Genomic DNA, 20,324 nt, shown 5'->3' on the forward strand with positions numbered 1-20,324 from the left:
TCAGAGGAGGGAATGTATTCACTGCCATATGGTGAGCAGAAAGGGATACAGGAACAAGCAATAAGGATATGGTCACTTCCACCAATTACAGGGCAATCCCGATACACCCAAACAATAAATGCATGCTGATACAGATTTATCACCATCACTGCTGTAAAGCAATTGCAAAATATCATGCTGCCAAGACTGTCTATAGCAACTGTGGCAAATGTACGGTCCTGGGAGGTGGACAAGAATTCGGACAATGTGTAATCACATGACGCTCAGTGGCCCAAATGCACTAAACGTTTCTTATTAGCGTTTACGTCTTATCAGTTTCTTATTTAATATCTTTTGAGCTACCGTCAAAGAAAAAAAAAAGATAAAATAATCATATCCAACTTTAGTTAGTTTGAAACATTGCATCAGGGCCATGGCCATATTCAACATTAGGCACAAATCAGGGTAAGGAAAGGAAGCATAGCAATGGCAATAGCTGTTTACAGCACACTGGATCTGAGAGGGAGATGGAGGCTGACATATGTATTACCTTTTAAACAATGCAGATTGCCTGGCATCCTGTTTTGCCCGTCTGTAATACCTTTAGCCATAGACCCTGAACAAGCATGCAATTCAGGAGCTCTGACTTAAAGAGAACCCGAGGTGTGTTTAAAAAATGTTATCTGCATACAGAGTCTGGATCTGCCTATCCAGCCCAGCCTCTGTTGCTATCCCAAACCCCACTAAGGTCCCCCTGCACTCTGAATCCCTCATAAATCACAGCCGTGCTGTGAGGCTGTGTTTACATCTGTAGTGTCAGTCTCAGCTGCTCTCCCGCCTCCTGCATAGCTCCGGTCCCTGCCCCCGTCCCTTCCCTCCAATCAGCAGGGAGGGAAGGGATGCAGCCGGGGACTGGAGTTCTGCAGGAGGCAGGGAGAGCAGCAGACTGACACTAGAGATAAACACAGCCAGCTCTGACAAGCTGTTTGTCAGCGGCGTGACTGTGATTTATGAGGGATTGCAGAGTGCAGGGGGACCTTAGTGGGGTTTGGGATAGCAACAGAGGCTAAGCTGTATAGGCAGATCCAGCCTCTGTATGCAGATAATATTCTTCAAACCCACCTCGGGTTCTCTTTAAGTCTGACTGGATTAGCTGCATGCTTGTTTCAGGTGTGTGATTCAGAAACTACTGCAGACAAATAGATCAGTAGAACACCAGGCAACTGGTATTGTTAAGAGGTATTAACTATGGCAGTCCAGGTATTGTGAGACACTGTGCTGTGTCTCAGTCCATGTATGTGCAGAGTGCCAGTCGGTCTTTGCCATCCAACCCTTTGCACTAAGAGATTTAGCACCCTCCTCACATACTCATTGTTGTTAGGCGGGATAGGTTGGGTGCCTGGGTGTATACCTGACATGTGACTTGTGGCTGGTGCTTCTAACTTGGACATTTCTTGTTTGACTGCTGGCTCATGGCTTTTGGCCATTGCCCACCCTTTGTCAGATAGACAGTTTCAGTCTCACTATTATGTACTCAACATTGCAAAAGGCAGTAGTCAATTTGGCAGCCGCCCACTGCCAGATCAGACTGGATTAAAAGACACAAAAAAAAAAGTGAGCTGCAGAAGTGGTTTATTCCCCTGTGACCCTTTAGCCTGGCAGAACAAGAATGGATGTAATAGGGTGTGTAGGACAGGGCAGCTACCCAGGCAGAATAAGATACTCCATGTGCCACCTGGACACACACCCTGTGCAGCCCTTTCCCTCATGTCTTGGGCTCTCGCTGCCATTACTCAACAGACCTTGGCCTCAATTCACTAAGATCATGCTGGAGATAATAAGGCAAGAGAAAACTTACCAGCACACAGTGAGAGAGTTATCATATCTCTTCATTCCTTAAGTTACCTCCTCTGTAGTTAATTTACCTCCGCTGTAGTTAATTTACCTCCTCTGTAGTTATTTTCACACACAGTTAATAAACAGCCTGTCTTTAACTCTGGAGTTATTTTAAGGTTTGAAGAGTTAACTTAAAGAGAACCCGAGGTGTGTTTAAAGAATGTTATCTGCATACAGAGGCTGGATCTGACTATACAGCCTAGCCTCTGTTGCTATCCCAAACCCTCCTAAGGTCCCCCTGCACTCTGCAATCCCCCATAAATCACAGCCGTGCTGTGAGGCTGTGTTTACATCTGTAGTGTCAGTCTCAGCTGCTCCCCCGCCTCTTGCATAGCTCCGGTCCCTGCCCCCCGTCCCTTCCCTCCAATCAGCAGGGAGGGAAGGGATGCAGGCAGGGACTGGAGTTCTGCAGGAGGCAGGGAGAGCAGCAAACTGACACTATAGAGATAAACACAGCCAGCTCTGACAAGCTGTTTGTCAGCAGCGTGGCTGTGATTTATGAGGGATTGCAGAGTGCAGGGGGACCTTAGGGGGGTTTGGGATGGCAACAGAGGCTGGGCTGTATAGGCAGATCCAGCCTCTGTATGCAGATAATATTCTTCAAACCCACCTCGGGTTCTCTTTAACCACTTGAGGACCCCCCCTTTACCCCCCCTTAAGGACCAGCGCTGTTTGATGGGATCTGTGCTGGGTGGGCTCTGCAGCCCCCAGCACAGATCAGAGGGCACGCAGAGCGATCAGATCGCCCCCCTTTTTTCCCCCCTATGGGGATGATGTGCAGGGGGGGTCTGATCGCTCCTGCTGGTGGCATGTTGCGGGGGGGCACCTCAAAGCCCCCCTCCGCGGCGACATTCCCTCCCCCTCCCTCTCCTACCTGTCCCCCCAGTGATCCGGGCTGCACAGGACGCTATCCGTCCTGTGCAACCAGTGACAGGACGTCCTCTGTCACATGGCGGCGATCCCCGGCCGCTGATTGGCCGGGGATCGCCGATCTGCCTTACGGCGCTGCTGCGCAGCAGCGCCGTACAATGTAAACAAAGCGGATTATTTCCGCTTGTGTTTACATTTAGCCTGCGAGCCGCCATCGGCGGCCCGTAGGCTATTCACGGACCCCCCCGCCGTGATTTGACAGGAAGCAGCCGCTCGCGCGAGCGGCTGCTTTCTGATTAATCAGCCTGCAGCTGGCGACGCAGTACTGCGTCGCTGGTCCTGCAGCTGCCACTTTGCCGACGCACGGTATAAGCGTGCGGTCGGCAAGTGGTTAAAGACAGAAGAGTTAACTTTAGGTTTGCCTGAGGTAAAATGTTTCCTGAATACGACATGCCTCATCACCATGGTGACCACTCTAGAAACGTTATTAAAGACAGGAGATAAGCTTAGTGAATTGAGGCCCTTGTCTTTGTATTCTGCTCTCCACACTTCCATTTACAATTCTCTGCTGTCTGTCCATTGGGCTCCCCATTCATCTTTGGGAAAACCTCAGGAGTAAACACAGAGGACAAGCCAAGTTGCTTATGGGGAAATATGGTATGCATATGTGGTACATAACATGTGACCACCAACACATCTTCTGTTTCCCTATGTATTGCAATTGCCAAAAGCCAACCTGTTTCTTTATTACTGAAACATGCGTGCAGCAAATCTTGTCAAACTTCAGTAATGCTGGGCATACACGGGTCGATCCGGCGGCCGATTAGCCGCCGGATCGACTCCCGCCGTTTTCCTGCGGATCAATTCACGGTTGTCCCCACCGGCGCTCCTTATCAGCCGCTCGATTCCCCGCCGGCGGGGATCGAGCGGGGAATCTATCCAGCAGGTCATCGGACCTGTCAAATATTATCAATCGAGCCATCATCGGCTCGATTGATAACAGCGCACCTCGCCGTGTATGCCCAGCATTAGACATTTGATCAACATGCTTGTTCAGGGTCTATGGCTAAAAGTATTAGAGGAATCAAATGGACAGCCAGGCAGATTGCATTGTTTTAAAGTGGTGTAAAACCCAGCATTTCTTCTTTGCTCTAAAAGATTATTTACAGCATATAATATACTACCACATTTTTTTTTAGCAGAACAGCATTCAAAGGGTTAAAACATAGGACTTACATTTTCAATAGCAAGCTCCCTGCAGGGAGATCCGCATCCAAACTGATGACAACATTGTTTTACTTAATTGTAGCAGGGAGTAAATGTAAATATTCCCTGATTGTGCAGAAACTTGTCCAGAACTGATACACTGCTCAGAAATCATTACTGGGTTCATTACAACATAAATACACCAGTTATGAATAAAATGCAATGGCAGCTTTCAGAGCAAATAAAACTGTACTTTGGGAACTTGTAATTTCTAAATGAATAATAATACTTATGCACAAAAGCAAATATGATAACTGTATAGGATATAAAAAGTAGGAACACACGTTTTTATTGAATATTTTGTCAGAGTTTAACCACTTGAGGACCCACCCTTTACCCCCCCTTAAGGACCAGCGCTGTTTGTTGTGATCTGTGCTGGGTGGGCTCTGCAGCCCCCAGCACAGATCAGGGTGCACGCAGAGCGATCAGATCGCCCCCCTTTTTTCCCCCCTATGGGGATGATGTGCAGGGGGGGTCCGATCGCTCCTGCGTGCAGGCTAGTTGCGGGGGGGGCACCTCAAAGCCCCCCTCCGCGGCGACATTCACCCCCCTCCCTCTCCTACCTCTCCCTCCCGGTGATCCGGGCTGCACAGTACGCTATCCGTCCTGTGCAGCCAGTGACAGGACGTCCCCTGTCACATGGAGGCGATCCCCGGCCGCTGATTGGCCGGGGATCGCCGATCTGCCTTACGGCGCTGCTGCGCAGCAGCGCCGTACAATGTAAACAAAGCGGATTATTTCCGCTTGTGTTTACATTTAGCCTGCGAGCCGCCATCGGCGGCCCGCAGGCTATTCACGGAGCCCCCCGCCGTGAATTGACAGGAAGCAGCCGCTCGCGCGAGCGGCTGCTTCCTGATTAATCAGCCTGCAGCTGGCGATGCAGTACTGCGTCGCTGGTCCTGCAGCTGCCACTTTGCCGACGCACGGTATAAGCGTGCGGTCGGCAAGTGGTTAATACCACTTTAAGGCTCCCTGCACACTGCGATTCCGATTTCCCTGGATGCTATCAAAAGAACAATGCAGAAAAAAACGCAGCATGCAGTACCGATTAAACATCAGAATCGCATGTGAAAAATGATTCAAAATCAGAATCGCATGTAGCGTGCAAGAGGCCTACAGGAGATAAATACGGCAGCCTTCGTAGTCTTATCACCTCAGGAGTCCCCTAACCACTTGAGGACCCACCCTTTACCCCCCCTTAAGGACCAGCGTTATTTTTTGTGATCTGTGCTGGGTGGGCTCTGCAGCCCCCAGCACAGATCAGCTGGCACACAGAGTGATCAGATCGCCCCCCTTTTTTCCCCCCTATGGGGATGATGTGCAGGGGGGGGGTCTGATCGCTCCTCCTGTCTGGCATGTTGCGGGAGGGGCACCTCAAAGCCCCCCTCCACGGCGAAATTCCCCCCTCCCTCTCCTATCTGCTCATCCCCGGTGATCGGGGCTGCACAGGACGCTATCCGTCCTGTGCAGCCAGTGACAGGACATCCCCTGTCACATGGAGGCGATCCCCGGCCGCTGATTGGCCGGGGATCGCCGATCTGCCTTACGGCGCTGCTGCGCAGCAGTGCAGTACAATGTATACAAAGCGGATTATTTCCGCTTGTGTCTACATTTAGCCTGCGAGCCGCGATCGGCGGCCCGCAGGCTATTCACGGAGCCCCCCGCCGTGAATTGACAGGAAGCAGCCGCTCGCGCGAGCGGCTGCTTCCTGATTAATCAGCCTGCAGCTGGCGACACAATACTGCGTCGCTGGTCCTGCAGCTGCCACTTTGCCGACGCGCGGTATGAGTGCGCGGTCGGCAAGTGGTTAAAGGTCATTTACTCACTAAGCAGTTAGAATAAACATTTGGAATAGAACCTAATAAACATAGTTAACACATTGAAGGAGTTGATGTATCTTGGAGATGGCTTTGTGGAAGTGGCATACCTAGGGCGTGCGACACCCGGTGCTGGTTATTATAAGACACCCCCACCACCGCCACCACCACCACATCCCCCCTCCCAACTCCCCCCACAAAAAAGGTAGCGAGTGTGGCATACTAAGTGCGCCACGGTGGGTAATGCCAGGTATAGGTGCTCCCTGTATAGTAAAGTGGGCAGCATTTCACCAGAAATCATAAAGTGAGCAGCATTTCACCAGAAATTAATCGTAAAGTGGGCAGCATTTCACCAGAAATTAACATACAGAGAGCAGCATTTCACCAGAAAATAATCGTAAAGAGAGCAGCATTTCGCCATAAAATAATCGTAAAGAGAGCAGCATTTCACCAGAAGTCGTAAAGTGGGCAGCATTTCACCATAAAATAATCGTAAAGTGGGCAGCATTTCACCATAAAATAATCGTAAAGTGGGCAGCATTTCACCATAAAATAATCGTAAAGTGGGCAGCATTTCACCATAAAATAATCGTAAAGAGAGCAGCATTTCACCATAAAATAATCGTAAAGAGAGCAGCATTTCACCAGAAAATAATCGTAAAGAGGGCAGCATTTCACCAGAAAATAATCATAAAGAGGGCAGCATTTCACCATAAAATAATCGTAAAGTGGGCAGCATTTCACCATAAAATAATCGTGAAGTGGGCAGCATTTCACCATAAAATAATCATAAAGAGAGCAGCATTTCACCATAAAATAATCGTAAAGAGAGCAGCATTTCACCAGAAATCGTGAAGTGGGCAGCATTTCACCATAAAATAATCATAAAGAGAGCAGCATTTCACCATAAAATAATCGTAAAGAGAGCAGCATTTCACCAGAAATCGTAAAGTGGGCAGCATTTCACCATAAAATAATCGTAAAGAGAGCAGCATTTCACCATAACATAATCGTAAAGAGAGCTGCATTTCACCAGAAATCGTAAAGTGGGCAGCAATTCACCAGCAAATAATCGCTATGTGGTGAGCAATTCACCAGAAAATAATCGCTATGTGCACAGCATTCACCAGAAAATAATCGTTATGTTGGCAGCATTCACCAGAAAATAATCGTTATGTGCGCAGCATTCGCCAGAAAATAATTGCTATGTGCACAGCATTCACCAGAAAATAATCGTTATGTGCGCAGCCTTCTCCAGAAAAAAATCGCTACGTGCGCAGCATTCACCAGAAAATCGTTATGTGTGCAGCATTCACCAGAAAATTATCGCTATGTGCGCAGCATTCACCAGAAAATAATCGTTATGTGTGCAGCATTCACTAGAAAATAATCGCTATGTGCGCAGCATTCACCAGAAAATAATCATTATGTGCGCAGCATTCACCAGAAAATAATCACTATGTGCGCAGTATTCACCAGAAAATAATCGTTATGTGCGCAGCATTCACCAGAAAATAATCGTTATGCAGGGAGCATTCACCAGAAAATAATTGTAAAGAAAGCAGCATTTCGCCATAAAATAATCGTAAAGAGAGCAGCATTTCACCAGAAGTCGTAAAGTGGGCAGCATTTCACCAGAAAATAATCGTAAAGTGGGCAGCATTTCACCATAAAATAATCGTAAAGTGGGCAGCATTTCACCATAAAATAATCGTAAAGAAAGCAGCATTTCACCATAAAATAATCGTAAAGAGAGCAGCATTTCACCATAAAATAATCGTAAAGAGGGCAGCATTTCACCATAAAATAATCGTAAAGTGGGCAGCATTTCACCATAAAATAATCGTAAAGTGGGCAGCATTTCACCATAAAATTATCATAAAGAGAGCAGCATTTCACCATAAAATAGTCGTAAAGAGAGCTGCATTTCACCAGAAATCGTGAAGTGGGCAGCAATTCAACAGCAAATAATCGCTATGTGGTGAGCAATTCACCAGAAAATAATCGCTATGTGCGCAGCATTCACCAGAAAATAATCGTTATGTTGGCAGCATTCACCAGAAAATAATCGTTATGTGCGCAGCGTTCGCCAGAAAATAATTGCTATGTGCACAGTATTCACCAGAAAATAATCGTTATGTGCGCAGCATTCACCAGAAAAAAATCGCTGCGTGCGCTGCATTCACCAGAAAATCGTTATGTGCGCAGCATTCACCAGAAAATTATCGCTATGTGCGCACCATTCACCAGAAAATAATCGTTATGTGCGCAGCATTCACTAGAAAATAATCGCTATGTGCGCAGCATTCACCAGAAAATAATCGTTATGTGCGCGGCATTCACCAGAAAATAATCACTATGTGCGCAGCATTCACCAGAAAATAATCGTTATGTGCGCAGCATTCACCAGAAAATAATCGTTATGCAGGGAGCATTCACCAGAAAATAATCCTGTAAAAAAAAAAATTCACTCACCTGGCTGGCCTCTGACGCGCAGCTCCCAGACGATCCTCCAGCGACGATCCTCCTGCAACCAGTGTAAATCTCCCATGCTGACAGGCAGAGTGCAGGGCTACGGGAAGATGGCGCCCGAAGCCCTGTACTGGAGACACAAATAGTCTCTAGTGCAGGGCTTCGGCAGCCATCTTCCCGCTACGGGAGGCAGTCCACGCAGTGGGCTGCGGGGATTTCAACACCTGGGGGGTTCCGGGCGGGCAGCGGGGAAGAGAGGCAGAAGGAGGGGACCCAGGTGAAGGGAGGGGGGGATCTCTCCCCCCTCCCCGCCGCTGTCCCCCACCCCTCCTAGCGCTGCTCTTCCCTTTCCGTGGGGGTCGTGGACCAATGGTAGGGACGCCACTGCTTTGTGGTACTGTATAACATAATTGAATTGAACTAATTTATGGTCATGTCTATAAATGGTAAAAATACCACTGATATAGCCTCAGCACGTGTATAAATAAGGCGACTGGGATTACCATCAGTTTGGAGACAGATATACTATCTGCTCTCCACAATGCCTGTAGGCAGGACTGGTTTTCATATGTCAATGTCATACAGGTAAACAAATCTGAGAGAAGCAGTGCTTCTCCACCATACCAAAAGCACAGGTTAGCTATTTGATAACAGCACATGCTAACTGCAAGTTTAACGTTATTCCTTAGATGGAAGCTCCATTGTGTGGACAAAATAAGAGTACATTCCTTTAAGGAATGTTCTAGGCATTCTAAACTGATCAAAAATATACCCTTATAACCTTTTTGGTGTACCTCCGATGGGTCTTTAAGGCCTGCTTGAATGAGTTGAGGATGAGCCTGATTGAGGGAGCTCCACTGAGCAGGGGCTGCTTCCTGTCAATTCACGGCGGGGGGCTCCGTGAATAGCCTGCGGGTCGCCGATCGCGGCTCGCAGGCTAAATGTAAATGTAAATAATCCGCTTTGTTTACATTGTACGGCGCTGCTGCGCAGCAGCGCCGTAAGGCAGATCGGCGATCCTCGGCCAATCAGCGGCCGGGGATCGCCGCCATGTGACAGGGGACAGCCTGTCACTGGCTGCACAGGACGGATAGCGTCCCGTGCAGCCCAGATCACCAGGGGGGACAGGGAGGAGAGGGAGGGGGGGAATCTCGCCGCGGAGGGGGGCTTTGAGGTGCCCCCCTCGCAACACCCATCAGGCAGGAGCGATCAGACCCCCCAGCACATCATCCCCCTAGTGGGGAAAAAAGGGGGGCGATCTGGTCGCTCTGCCTGCACCCTGATCTGTGCTGGGGGCTGCACAGCCCACCCAGCACAGATCAGCTAAAACAGCGCTGGTCCTTAAAGAGGAGCTGTTAGGTATAAGGTCTCAGAGAAAATAAACACATATATCAGTAGCTAAAGATTGGCTGTACTTACAATACATACACGTTTGTACTTCACATAATTTTTATATAGTATTTGCAGAGAATGATGCTCCTGACAGCTCATGGCAGGTTCCATGTTTGTCTGTCTCCTATGAAGCCAAATGTGTCGTCATGTCCTGCCTGCTTCCTGATGATTCCACTCTCACAAACGCTGGTAATGAATAACACTACTGTGCAGTGAATTTTAATTAGCCATGTGGCTAGGAACAATAGCGGACTCCTGCAGTGTACTCTGCCCGAGATTTATTATATTTACACTCAGCCGATTTTCTGGCCGACCGATCGATCCCGATCGATCGATCGATTGATCGTTTGCAAATCGGTTGGCCAATCGACCGATCGATGGCCGATTTCGATCGATTTCGATGGATTTCCATCGACCAGGCAGGATGGAAAATTTAGGTCGATCTGATGAGATTGCTTATCAGTTTGCATTGGCCTTAATGGAAATCTGATGGCAAAAAATGCCATCAGATCGAATTTCAATAGATTTCAAACTGAAATCTATTGGAATTCTATCCTGGTAAAAAATGTTCTAAAAACGCATCAGATAGATCAGCAGATGCATTTCTTATCTATCTGCTGCCAATCTGATGAGTGTATGGGCACCTTTAGTGCTGTGAGCTAGACTGTTACATGCTGTTGAAACTTGAGCCTCACTAGCAGCCAGGGGAGGGCCCCAGAATGCTTTGCAGTATCTGTTATTCGGCTTGCGTCCTCCTTAGGAGCCTGGGAATACGGAGCCTTGCTGTCAGCAAACATCTAAAGTAAGAGAGATTTTTAACTGCAGTATTGCCTTTTTGGCTTCCTTCTAAACTGTTTAACACAGGAGAATAGAGGTTTAAATTAGCTTTTGCAGCCTGACAGTTACTCTTTAAGGGGGGGTAAAGGGTGGGTCCTCAAGAGGTTAAATTCTGAGAGGAGCAGGGAACCAGTGAAGGGACTTGAGAGGGGGAGCTGAAGAAGAGCAGCGAGAGGAGTGACTGAACCTAGCAGCTGCGTACATAACAGATTGCAGGAGCAGGGGTCACATGCCAGGAAGTCCAGAAAGGGAGGTGACTAGAGCATGGACCAGGAGGGTGGCAGTGTTGGGGGCTAGGTACAGTAGTCGGAGTGTATTTTGACAATGTTGCAGAGACAGAAGTGACAGGACCTGGAGACGTTCTGGATGTGAGGGTGAAAGAGATTTTAATAACATTAAATTACAGTATTATGACTTTTTAATGGAAATGGCGATACACTTTAAATCTTGCATGAGTCTGGAGCAGCAGAAAGCTGTTCCTAATCAGTCTTCAGTATCACATGAGAAATGTTTTGCACTAAATTGTGCAGTTTTATGCATTAAAAGTTTTACAACTGTAGTGCAAAACTCCTCATGTTTCTTGGTGTTAGCTAAAATCACAATACAATTTTACATCTATGATTATCAGATAAAATACATGCCAAAGCCCTAAAGACTTTTAATAAAACAACCCTCAGATGATCTCTAAAAACTTGCAATATAACAACGTTTGTTATTACTCTACCCATAGTGCAGCAGTTACAATGAACTGCACATTAATGTACTCATGCCAGCAGCTAATAATGAATTATCACTGAATGCCAGTTCTCATAATCCTCAGTATGAAGATTTTTGTTGAGTTTTTATTAAACCCTTTATTGTAATGTGTTTTCTCTTTTGTGCATTTCATTTGCACTTATTAATTCATTGACCTTGTCTGCATTTACATCTCTCTGTGTTTATTCATTGGAACAATGAAAGGATCTGTACTGAGTGTAATTATAACTCAATTTACTAAAGACACGCCAAACAATCGTCTCTTTCTTATATCAAATTGCTTTCTCTGGCTTATCATGCTTTCCAATTCATCACACCTTCCCACAGACATAAATCTGCTTATTTCTTTACTTTTCAGTATAACCTAAATCTTTCTTCATACACAACAAAACATACAACATCCATTATCAGCATGAAGTAGTGCAATAACTCACAACTGAGCTATAGTCTTCTACTATTTTATTAGGCTTGCAAGGACAGAATTAAAGTGTATAAAGACATTTCAAGGCTTAAATTTACAGACATAGTTTTTGCGTCCTCCACATCCAACATCGTTCCATTTCTTATATTCTGAAAAGGAACAGAAGAGCAAAAAATAAGGCCTGCAGTACAGTGTGGCATTATTACAACAGACATTATTAGCAGGCTATCACGTTCACGTAAACAAGAAACATCACCCATAATGCACCACTTCAGTGTACATCTATGAAAATTATCCTTCTATATCAGAGGCTGTTAGCTACTTAAAAAATTACGACCCTACATAGACTGCCGCTAAGCATGTGCTGAAGTTGTGACTAGCATCTGTAGGTAGTTTCTGCCTTCTCATTTATGTACTTATATTGATCTGGATTTTCTAATATTTTTAATGATGTTATATACTGTAAATGATTGAATCCCTAAATTATTTACATTTTTTCATTGCATTTTATTTCTGAATTTTTGTACGGTTTGCCTGTGCAGTGTTTACCATAGGTCCTCTCCCCATCTTTACTTCTCTGGGATGCTTATTTATACCCAATCATGTTATTGAATCTCAGCTCTCCCTATTCAGTAAGCCAGCACCTATTCAGTAGGAGACCTTGGGCAAGTCTCCCTAACACTGCTACTGCCTATATTGCACGTCCTTGTGGCTGCAGCTCTGGCGCTTTGAGTCCGCCAGGAGAAAAGCGCGATATAAATGTTCTGTGTTTGTTTGTTTATTGTATTGGCCAGTTGCTAATTAACCTAATGAGTTGTGAGATGTGCCATCATTTTTTTTAAAGCATTATACAACTTTCCCATTCTTTTGTTGCACCTGTCCCAACTTTTTTGAAATATGTTGCTGGCATCCGATTAAAAATTAACATATATTTTTCATAAAGCAATAGCATTTCTCAGTTTCAACGTTTCATATGTTGGCATTGTAGTGATTTAAATTAAATATAGAATGTAAATCATAAGCACATTTTCACATCCTGCTTTTACTTACATTTCACACAGCCTCTCAACTTACTTGGAAATTGAACTATAATATTAATATAATATTTTCTTCTCTTCCTTCCCTTTTGGAAATTATTTTTAAGACCTCTATCTGCAAACATTACTGTAAGTGCAATTAACAGTTTTTATAGTAAAAGAAAACATAAAAATATATAACTAAATGATTCACTTACTGCTTCCACTGCCAAGAACAGCACAAAATTCTTTCCCCTTGGCATTATCTGGAACACCATTTTTCCAAGCATGATAATTAAACATGGATCCATCTGTCCACTTCCAACGGCCATTCTGCATTTGACAAAATTTATAGATTATTGCAAATGTTCTGCTGACTATTATGCTGGGCATACACGGGTTGCTGATTAGCCGCTGGATCGACTCCCGCCGCGTCCCCGCTCGTCCGCGCTCGTCGAGCGCGGAATTGATCCCCACGGCGATCGGACACGTCGGATATTATCAATCGAACCATCAGCGGCTTGATTGATAAGGGGGCATCGAGCCGTGTATGCCCAGCATTAGAGATTTACCCCCAAAAGTTCCTACATCTGAGTGACTATACACAGCTCAGTTGTCCCCTGGGCATAACAGGCCTAGGTATTGGACCTCTCTGTGCTAGTGTCCATACCTTACATTTATATCGACCTTTAGATGCTACACACCTTGTCAGGATCATGCAGTCCTATCCACACTCCTTCTGAATCCTGGCTTGCTGACACATGACTTGCAATGATTGCGGCTTCTGCATCATCCATGATGGAGGCAAGGTGAGCACCATGTCCATAACTGGTACATTCATACTACAAATAAGAAAATAAATAATGGATACTATTTTACAACATGTAAGCCATAATATTCAGCAGGAAAAGTGAATCCATATAAACATATACAGTTACAATAACTTTAGAACACATTTCATAATACAAGCCAAGTTTCTAGGTACTGAGATACACAGTAAAATACTCAGTGATACGTCCTTAGAAGCTGCTACAAAATCTGTGCACCATAAAATTTTATACACATTGGCTATCATTCACAAAGCATTTCCGCATGCGGAAATGCTTAAAACAGCTGACTTTACCGAACACTCAGCAAGTTCGGCATTCATAAAGCCTCTTTCCGCATGAAAAGCTGACACTACCGAGCAGAGCGATAAATCACCCCCTTGTGCGGTGATTTTCGTAACAAAATGTTAATTCATAAAGATTACTGCAAGCGGTGTGAGGTCGCGAAATACCGCTCCCTCTGATGTGACGATAACAATGTAAGTGAATGGAGACACACAGACCTCCCAGGCAGCTGCAGCAGAGCAGAACACGGAGAAATGTATCAACTCCGCAGCTTCCTGTGCTTCCGCAAGCCTACCGCCTGCCTACCGCCAGCCTAGTTCGGGGAATCTCTGCACTGCTATCGCAACTGGATACATTTTTATGAATGCCCACCCAGAAGTCTAAAATACCGCCAGCAGGGTTTTCTCGTAGATTTACTTTACCGACAACAGTTTTATGAATGATAGCAATAGTCCAGGATCGGTAATTACACAGGTAAAATTCACAGTAATTACTCCTGTAACATCTACCTGTGTTTGTATATTATTAATCTCTTCTTGACTTCACCAGAACACAGCTAGTATTCTTGGCTTTCCCACTTCCAACCCTCTGCAAAATGTCAATTTTTCTATTCCCTTCTTCCTCAAACATTAACCATTTGGAACCCTGCGTCAGTTGTCCGATATGGTCCTCAGCCATACACCTCAGTTGGGTTTCAAAGTTCAGTTAATTGGCAGACTTATTTGTCAGCGGCCCAGTTAAATTTTGTTGCTGACTTTGGTCTCTTGTGATTTGTCTTTAGTTGTCTTTTGAAAATCAGTCATTTTTTGTCCTTCACGTTGAGTATTCCTGCTTGTTTGTATTGTTCATTACGCCACTCCTATTATCCTGCATTGCCCCCCACTCCCTCCAGTTCCAGCATATCATGTTCTCATCTTACAATTACAATTTGTCAACATCTTGGTGATGGTTATCCTCCTTATTCACCAGCTCATCATTGTACTTTATTGTTTTACTTGCCATGCTTGCTTGTTGTCTATCTTGATCTATTGATTTTACTTATTATACTAGCTTTCCTTTTTCATTTGCACATCGCGATTTTTATTTTCCCCAGTTATGCGTTCATTAATCCGCTTCCTGATCATTCCCGTTCATAGCAGTGCATAATTGTGGCAATATTTAAAGGTTGTGAAATGTAATATTATTGGGGAGGACAGAGGTTATCATGTAGTGCACAGTAAGATACATACAGAGCCGGATTTGTACTCTTTACTGCCCAAGGCCAATGTCACCAGCCGCCCCCCTTCAGTATAGGTAGCAAGATGACCCCTATCCCATTCCCTACAGTAAAGGTAGCCAGATTAACTCTCCCCCTTCCCTCTAGTATAAGCAGCCTGATGACCCCCACCCCTCCAGTATAGGTAGCCAGATGACCCCCCCCCCTCCAGTATAGGTAGCCAGATGATCCCTCCCCTCTTTCCTTCTAGCATAGGTAGCCTGATGACCCCTTCCCCTCCCCCTCCAGTATAGGTAGCCTGATGACTCCCTTAATCCCTCCCTTTCCCACTTCCCCTTTTTCAGTACAGCTTACCTCCACACCGCAGCAGTCATCAGTGTCACTCACTTCTCTGCTTGTCTCCAGTGCAGAAACTTCTTCTTCCCCTCCATCTCTAATGTTGCCTAAGTCTGTAGCTACATGCCACAACGCCAACGTGCACAGAGAGCAAGGTGGCCGCTGCACAGGTGGCTGCCAGCAGGGAGATCAGGTGCTCGCCTGACCTTCCTGCACTGTAGCATTTGCAAGCTTGCAAATGCTGCACCAGTTTAGCCTGCTGCTTTGGTGCCCTTGCTCCTGTGGTGCCCTAGGCCATGGCCTAGGTGGCCTTGGCCTAAATCCGGCCCTGGATACATAAGCATCTGATGCTTTATTTTCAGTTTTGGATTTTACCATAGTAATATGTTAATGTAGAGAAATACTTATTTGATAGCTTTAGATGTAATAATTTGTTAGCTTAGGAGTGCTTTGTTGGCAATTTACTGAAACAAAATGTATGCTGTTGACATTTTTTATTTAAATAAAAAGCAGAGTTATGTCCTTCAGTGTCTTAACCACTTCAGGCCCAGAGCAATTTTTTCTGCCCATTGATTTCTCATTAGCTTGCATAAATGACTATCTATGCCCCTGGAGCAAGAAGTTAATCTCCGAAGAGAAGAAAAAATGACTCCCATTGCTACAGGAAAAGAACTTCAGAATCAAATTCATATCTATTTCACCAAGTATTTGCACTATCGGAAAACAGTAGTGGAGATGACCCTCCCTAGAAAATATCATAAATTAGTTAAAATATACAATTTTATTAGTAAGATATAAAATATAAATCTGAACATCACAGGATGATCTAGATATATATGTACATCTAAATGCGCTATAACCCTGGATATCAAACACTGGTCCTACTGCATAATCTACATGGACCAATATGGCCCAAGTGCATAAAAACAAATAAACTAAACACCCAAAAGTGACTCTGCATGTTTCGCCTGAATGTGGGGCTTCATCTGAAGTATAAAGTGCAAAAAAGTGCTCAGTGCATAAATAAACAAATCAGAATTTAAATGTACAACATTGCCAGTCAAGCAGCATAGCCCCTAATCTGCAAATCAAAACGACTACAACTACTGTAAACAAAAAAGGTGACAAGTAAAGATGATAAATAGAGATGATGTTTGAAAACATTCAACAAGGACAGCAAGAAGCAAGGATGGTAGGTGAGGACAGTGACTGCAGACAACTAGAGAAGAGGATGAGTGAGGCTGATACTGTTGATTATGAACAAAGATGATAAAATATTGAGTTCCAGAGGAAGGCAACTGATCAAAGAAGGAAAAGTGACAGGGAGAGTGTAGAGGCATAACTATGACAAAAAGTGGCTCAGTCTTCAAAAAGAGCACACATGGGTAATGAGAAATGTTTTAAGCAATGGCAGAGGAGGTTGTGTAAGGGGTCAACTAACGGCTTACAGAAGCTTGGGACAGAGAAGCTGATGTTTGGAGGAGAATTGAGGAAGATAACTGACAGAAAGTTGGAGAAGGATGTTCAGAGGAGGATGTGTGAAGAGGACATCCAACGATTTAGAGACAACTACAAGAGAAGGGAGTCATGTTTGGAGTACAAATTATCAGGCTGTAGAAGGGTGGAGGAGGATTAACTTGTTTAGTAGGGGATACATGACTGAGATTTAAGATACGCTGGCCCATTTGCAATTCACTTTTTCACCTGAGTTTTCTCCTAGGAGATAATTTTTCAACTTCAATTTAAAATAACTTTTTAGCACTTTACAATGGAAAAAGTACCAAAAGTAGGTGAAAAGTACCATCAAGATTATTTTGAGTATTTGTTTGCGTGTTGGTGGTTTAAAAGGCATTTCATGTACAAGTTGTAAAAATATCACACTGGGGAAAACTTCAGTGAAAAAGTGAATTGCATATGGGCCCATTGACTAAACTTCAGAGGAGGAATGAGAGAGAAGCTGATAGACACTAAAATACTGAAGTCATTATGACGAGTGCTCTAGTCTATATAACTCAGAACCTCCCCCTCAGTGTCTTGTGAAAAGTGAATTTCTATACAATTCAGTTACAGTACAGGTACTACTCTTAGGCTACACACCATCTGCTATGGCTGCTGTGAAACATAGCCTGAGTATTATTCATGTATTATTCCAGCAGTACAAACACTCACCTCTGAATCAGCCCATGTTGCAGGATTCTTACTGACTGCATAGCAATGTGATCTATAGAAGAACCAGCCAGGGGGACAAGATATGCGGACAGATGCAGCTTGGAAAAGAAACAGATTTCTTCATAAGTACAAAATCATATGGGGTTGTCATCACTTCTTTAAGACCTGTCTATATTGAGGTCCAGTCTCCCAATGTACATAAAGATAACGATAATAACTATTTGGTTATAAAACCACTCTTAAAATTGAAGCTATGTGTTTACAAAAAAAAACCCCCAAAAAAACTTTAGTATTGTGCATAAAATCCAATTCACAATACACATTTAGCAAGTATGGAGACATTCCATGCATAAAAAACCTTCTTATATAAACTTTTTCTACATTATATATATTTCCCATCCTTTTCTTTATTGCTCCTAGCTGAAGACCGGCGTTGCTCAGATATGTATTTGGTTGTTGTTGGATCTGGCCACTTTTTATAACCTTGATACACAGACAGTCAATAATCAAGTTGGGGTCGTTGGCATCAATAATGTGTGAATTGAAGCAGTTTAAATGTTATTGAAATCAATCAAACAAATCTGATTGTCTGTTTGTGGCACCACCCCGTATTCTGAATTCAAACCCCAGCCACTCAATGACCGACTGTACCAGGTTTGATGCCTCTGCCATTAAAGGATACCTGAAGTGACATGTGACATGATGAGATAGACATGGGTATGTACAGTAACTAGCACACAAATAACTATGCTGTGTTCCTTTTTTTTTTTCTCTGCCTGAAATAGTTAAATATCAGATATGTAAGTGGCTGACTTAGTCCTGACTCAGACAGGAAGTGACTACAGTGTGACCCTCACTGATAAGAAATTCAAACGATAAAACACTTTCCTAGCAGAAAATGGCTTCTGAGAGCAAGAAAGAGATAAAAAGGGACATTTCTTATCAGTGTGGGTCACACTGTAGTCAGGACTGAGTCAGACACTTACATACCTGATATTTAACTCTTTCAGGCAGAGAAAGAAAAAAAGGAACACAGCATAGTTATTTGTGTGCTAGGCACTGTACATACCCATGTCTATCTCATGATGTCACATGTCACTTCGGGTATCTTTTAACATATGGCAGCAATTTAACTAATCCCCTTGAAAATCTATAGGTGTTGTAGAATGGACACAAAAAGTTTCCCTGAAACATTTGGAACAACAGCTATCTAATAAAATTCTTATTTTCCATGGGCTACATATGATCTCATAAGAGGAATCCATTGTCAAGGGGACAGGGCACTGATCTCCTTATTTGGAGGATTTTGATGACCTCCAGTGACCCCTATTATAAGGAAAAAAGTACACTCAAATAACTTCCTAATCCTTATGATCCACATTAAAACATTTTAAGTAAATCTGTAATAAAAAAAAGTCAGATACTTACCTTAAAACTTACCTGGGTAGAGAAAAGTCTATAGACCCTCCAGAGGCTTCCCAGGTTCCTCCTTGAGGTCGCTGATCTAGCGCTGGGACCCACTGGATGTTTGCAGCCGCACTCCTGTCAGTGAGCAAGCGTGGCCGCACTGTGCAGGTTTGGGACAACCTGTGACTGCGCAGAAGCACGGAGTCACACAGGCTCGGTGCAAAAAGCTAAGCCTGATCGCCTCCATGCTTTGGCACAGACATAAGGCATCCTGCACCTGTGCAGTGCGGCCACGCTTGATCACCAATGGGAGCCCGGCGAGCCCATGTCAGTGGGGCTCTGGGGTCCCAGCGCTGGAAGTTTATCTAGAGGCTTCCTTCTAATGAGGTAAGTAGACATTTGAGGCACTTTTTTCCCTTCAGGTACACTTCCAGGTATTGCATAAAAAGTACAGCTAAGGCCTGAGACACTGTGAGCGCTCTCCTGATCGTCAGCGCTGTGTCTGTATGTTTTAAAAAACACTCCCATTGACTTGCATTAAATTTGTGGTAAAATCGCTGCAATCATGAATTTTTTAAAAATCGCTATCGCTGCGATTGTAATGCATTTCACTGGGAGTGTTGTTTTTTTTTTAAACGCAGACACAGCACTAATGGTCAGAAAAACGCTTACAGTGTGTCTCAGGCCTAGCTGTATAATCAAAAAATGATGTAGTACTGACAAAAAAGTGCAGATGAAAATACATGATAATAACAGTGATGCGTGAATAAAAGGCCTGGGCTTTTTCTATACCTGTAACACATATCGTATCTAACGGTTATAGCTATACGCTTATCTAGATTTTCAGAAGACTTTGATGTACAAGTTTTTGGTTGAGATTGACTCACCCTCTGTGGTCTTCACCAAGATGATGCAGAATCCCAAAATCGGCAAGATGAAACCTGATGAATTGGTCATTGTATTTGTATAAAAAGAACCCGGTGATAGAAGTAATGTCTGATAGGCTTCAACTTTTCTCTTTACAACTTTTCAACTAATTCCTTATGTCCAAACTAGTCTTTATAGTGTACGTTTGCATGGGTGGTCATGTATACTGGGAGTGTTCCTTGAGGTGAGACAGATATTGGACACTCCAAACATTGATCTAGGTGGTGGGCAATTGTGACAGATGGACGTGTTACTGTGTGGGTTAAGGCACGCACATACTTGTCACTGTCGCCACACCTTGATAAGCACTGAGCACAGAACATCTGCTATGCAATACTACAGCAGCACAACATAGTGTTACACTGCTAAAGAAGGAAAAGTTTATAATGGATACTTAATATTTGTAAAAGTTCAAGGCAATAAATATTTTTACAA

General features: G+C 44.2%; 1 protein-coding gene across 1 annotated transcript; it reads right to left on the reverse strand.

Moving 5' to 3' along the window:
* Positions 1-11,787: 11,787 nt before the first annotated feature.
* LOC137562279 (regenerating islet-derived protein 4-like) lies at positions 11,788-19,919 on the reverse strand. Its single transcript, XM_068273613.1, has 6 exons — positions 19,850-19,919; positions 18,996-19,122; positions 17,556-17,673; positions 13,427-13,564; positions 12,941-13,055; positions 11,788-11,855 (listed from the first exon to the last, which is right to left on the reverse strand). Exons 1-6 carry the CDS (start codon positions 19,917-19,919, stop codon positions 11,788-11,790), a joined length of 636 nt encoding a protein of 211 aa, XP_068129714.1.
* Between the last annotated feature and the right edge of the window lie 405 nt (positions 19,920-20,324).

Source organism: Hyperolius riggenbachi, chromosome 3 (assembly GCF_040937935.1).
Source record: "Hyperolius riggenbachi isolate aHypRig1 chromosome 3, aHypRig1.pri, whole genome shotgun sequence".
Lineage (NCBI taxonomy): Eukaryota > Metazoa > Chordata > Amphibia > Anura > Hyperoliidae > Hyperolius > Hyperolius riggenbachi.

What these genes read in the sequence shown, in the direction of transcription:
- LOC137562279 (XM_068273613.1), bottom strand. Translation starts at nt 19,919, where the DNA reads ATGACCAATTCATCAGGTTTCATCTTGCCGATTTTGGGATTCTGCATC. An exon ending in CTTGGTGAAGACCACAGAGG is followed by an intron (nt 19,123 to 19,849) that starts GTGAGTCAATCT and finishes AAACCTGCACAG; the next exon opens with TGCGGCCACGCTTGCTCACT. An exon ending in GACTGCATGATCCTGACAAG is followed by an intron (nt 13,056 to 13,426) that starts GTGTGTAGCATC and finishes TGTCAAATGCAG; the next exon opens with AATGGCCGTTGGAAGTGGAC.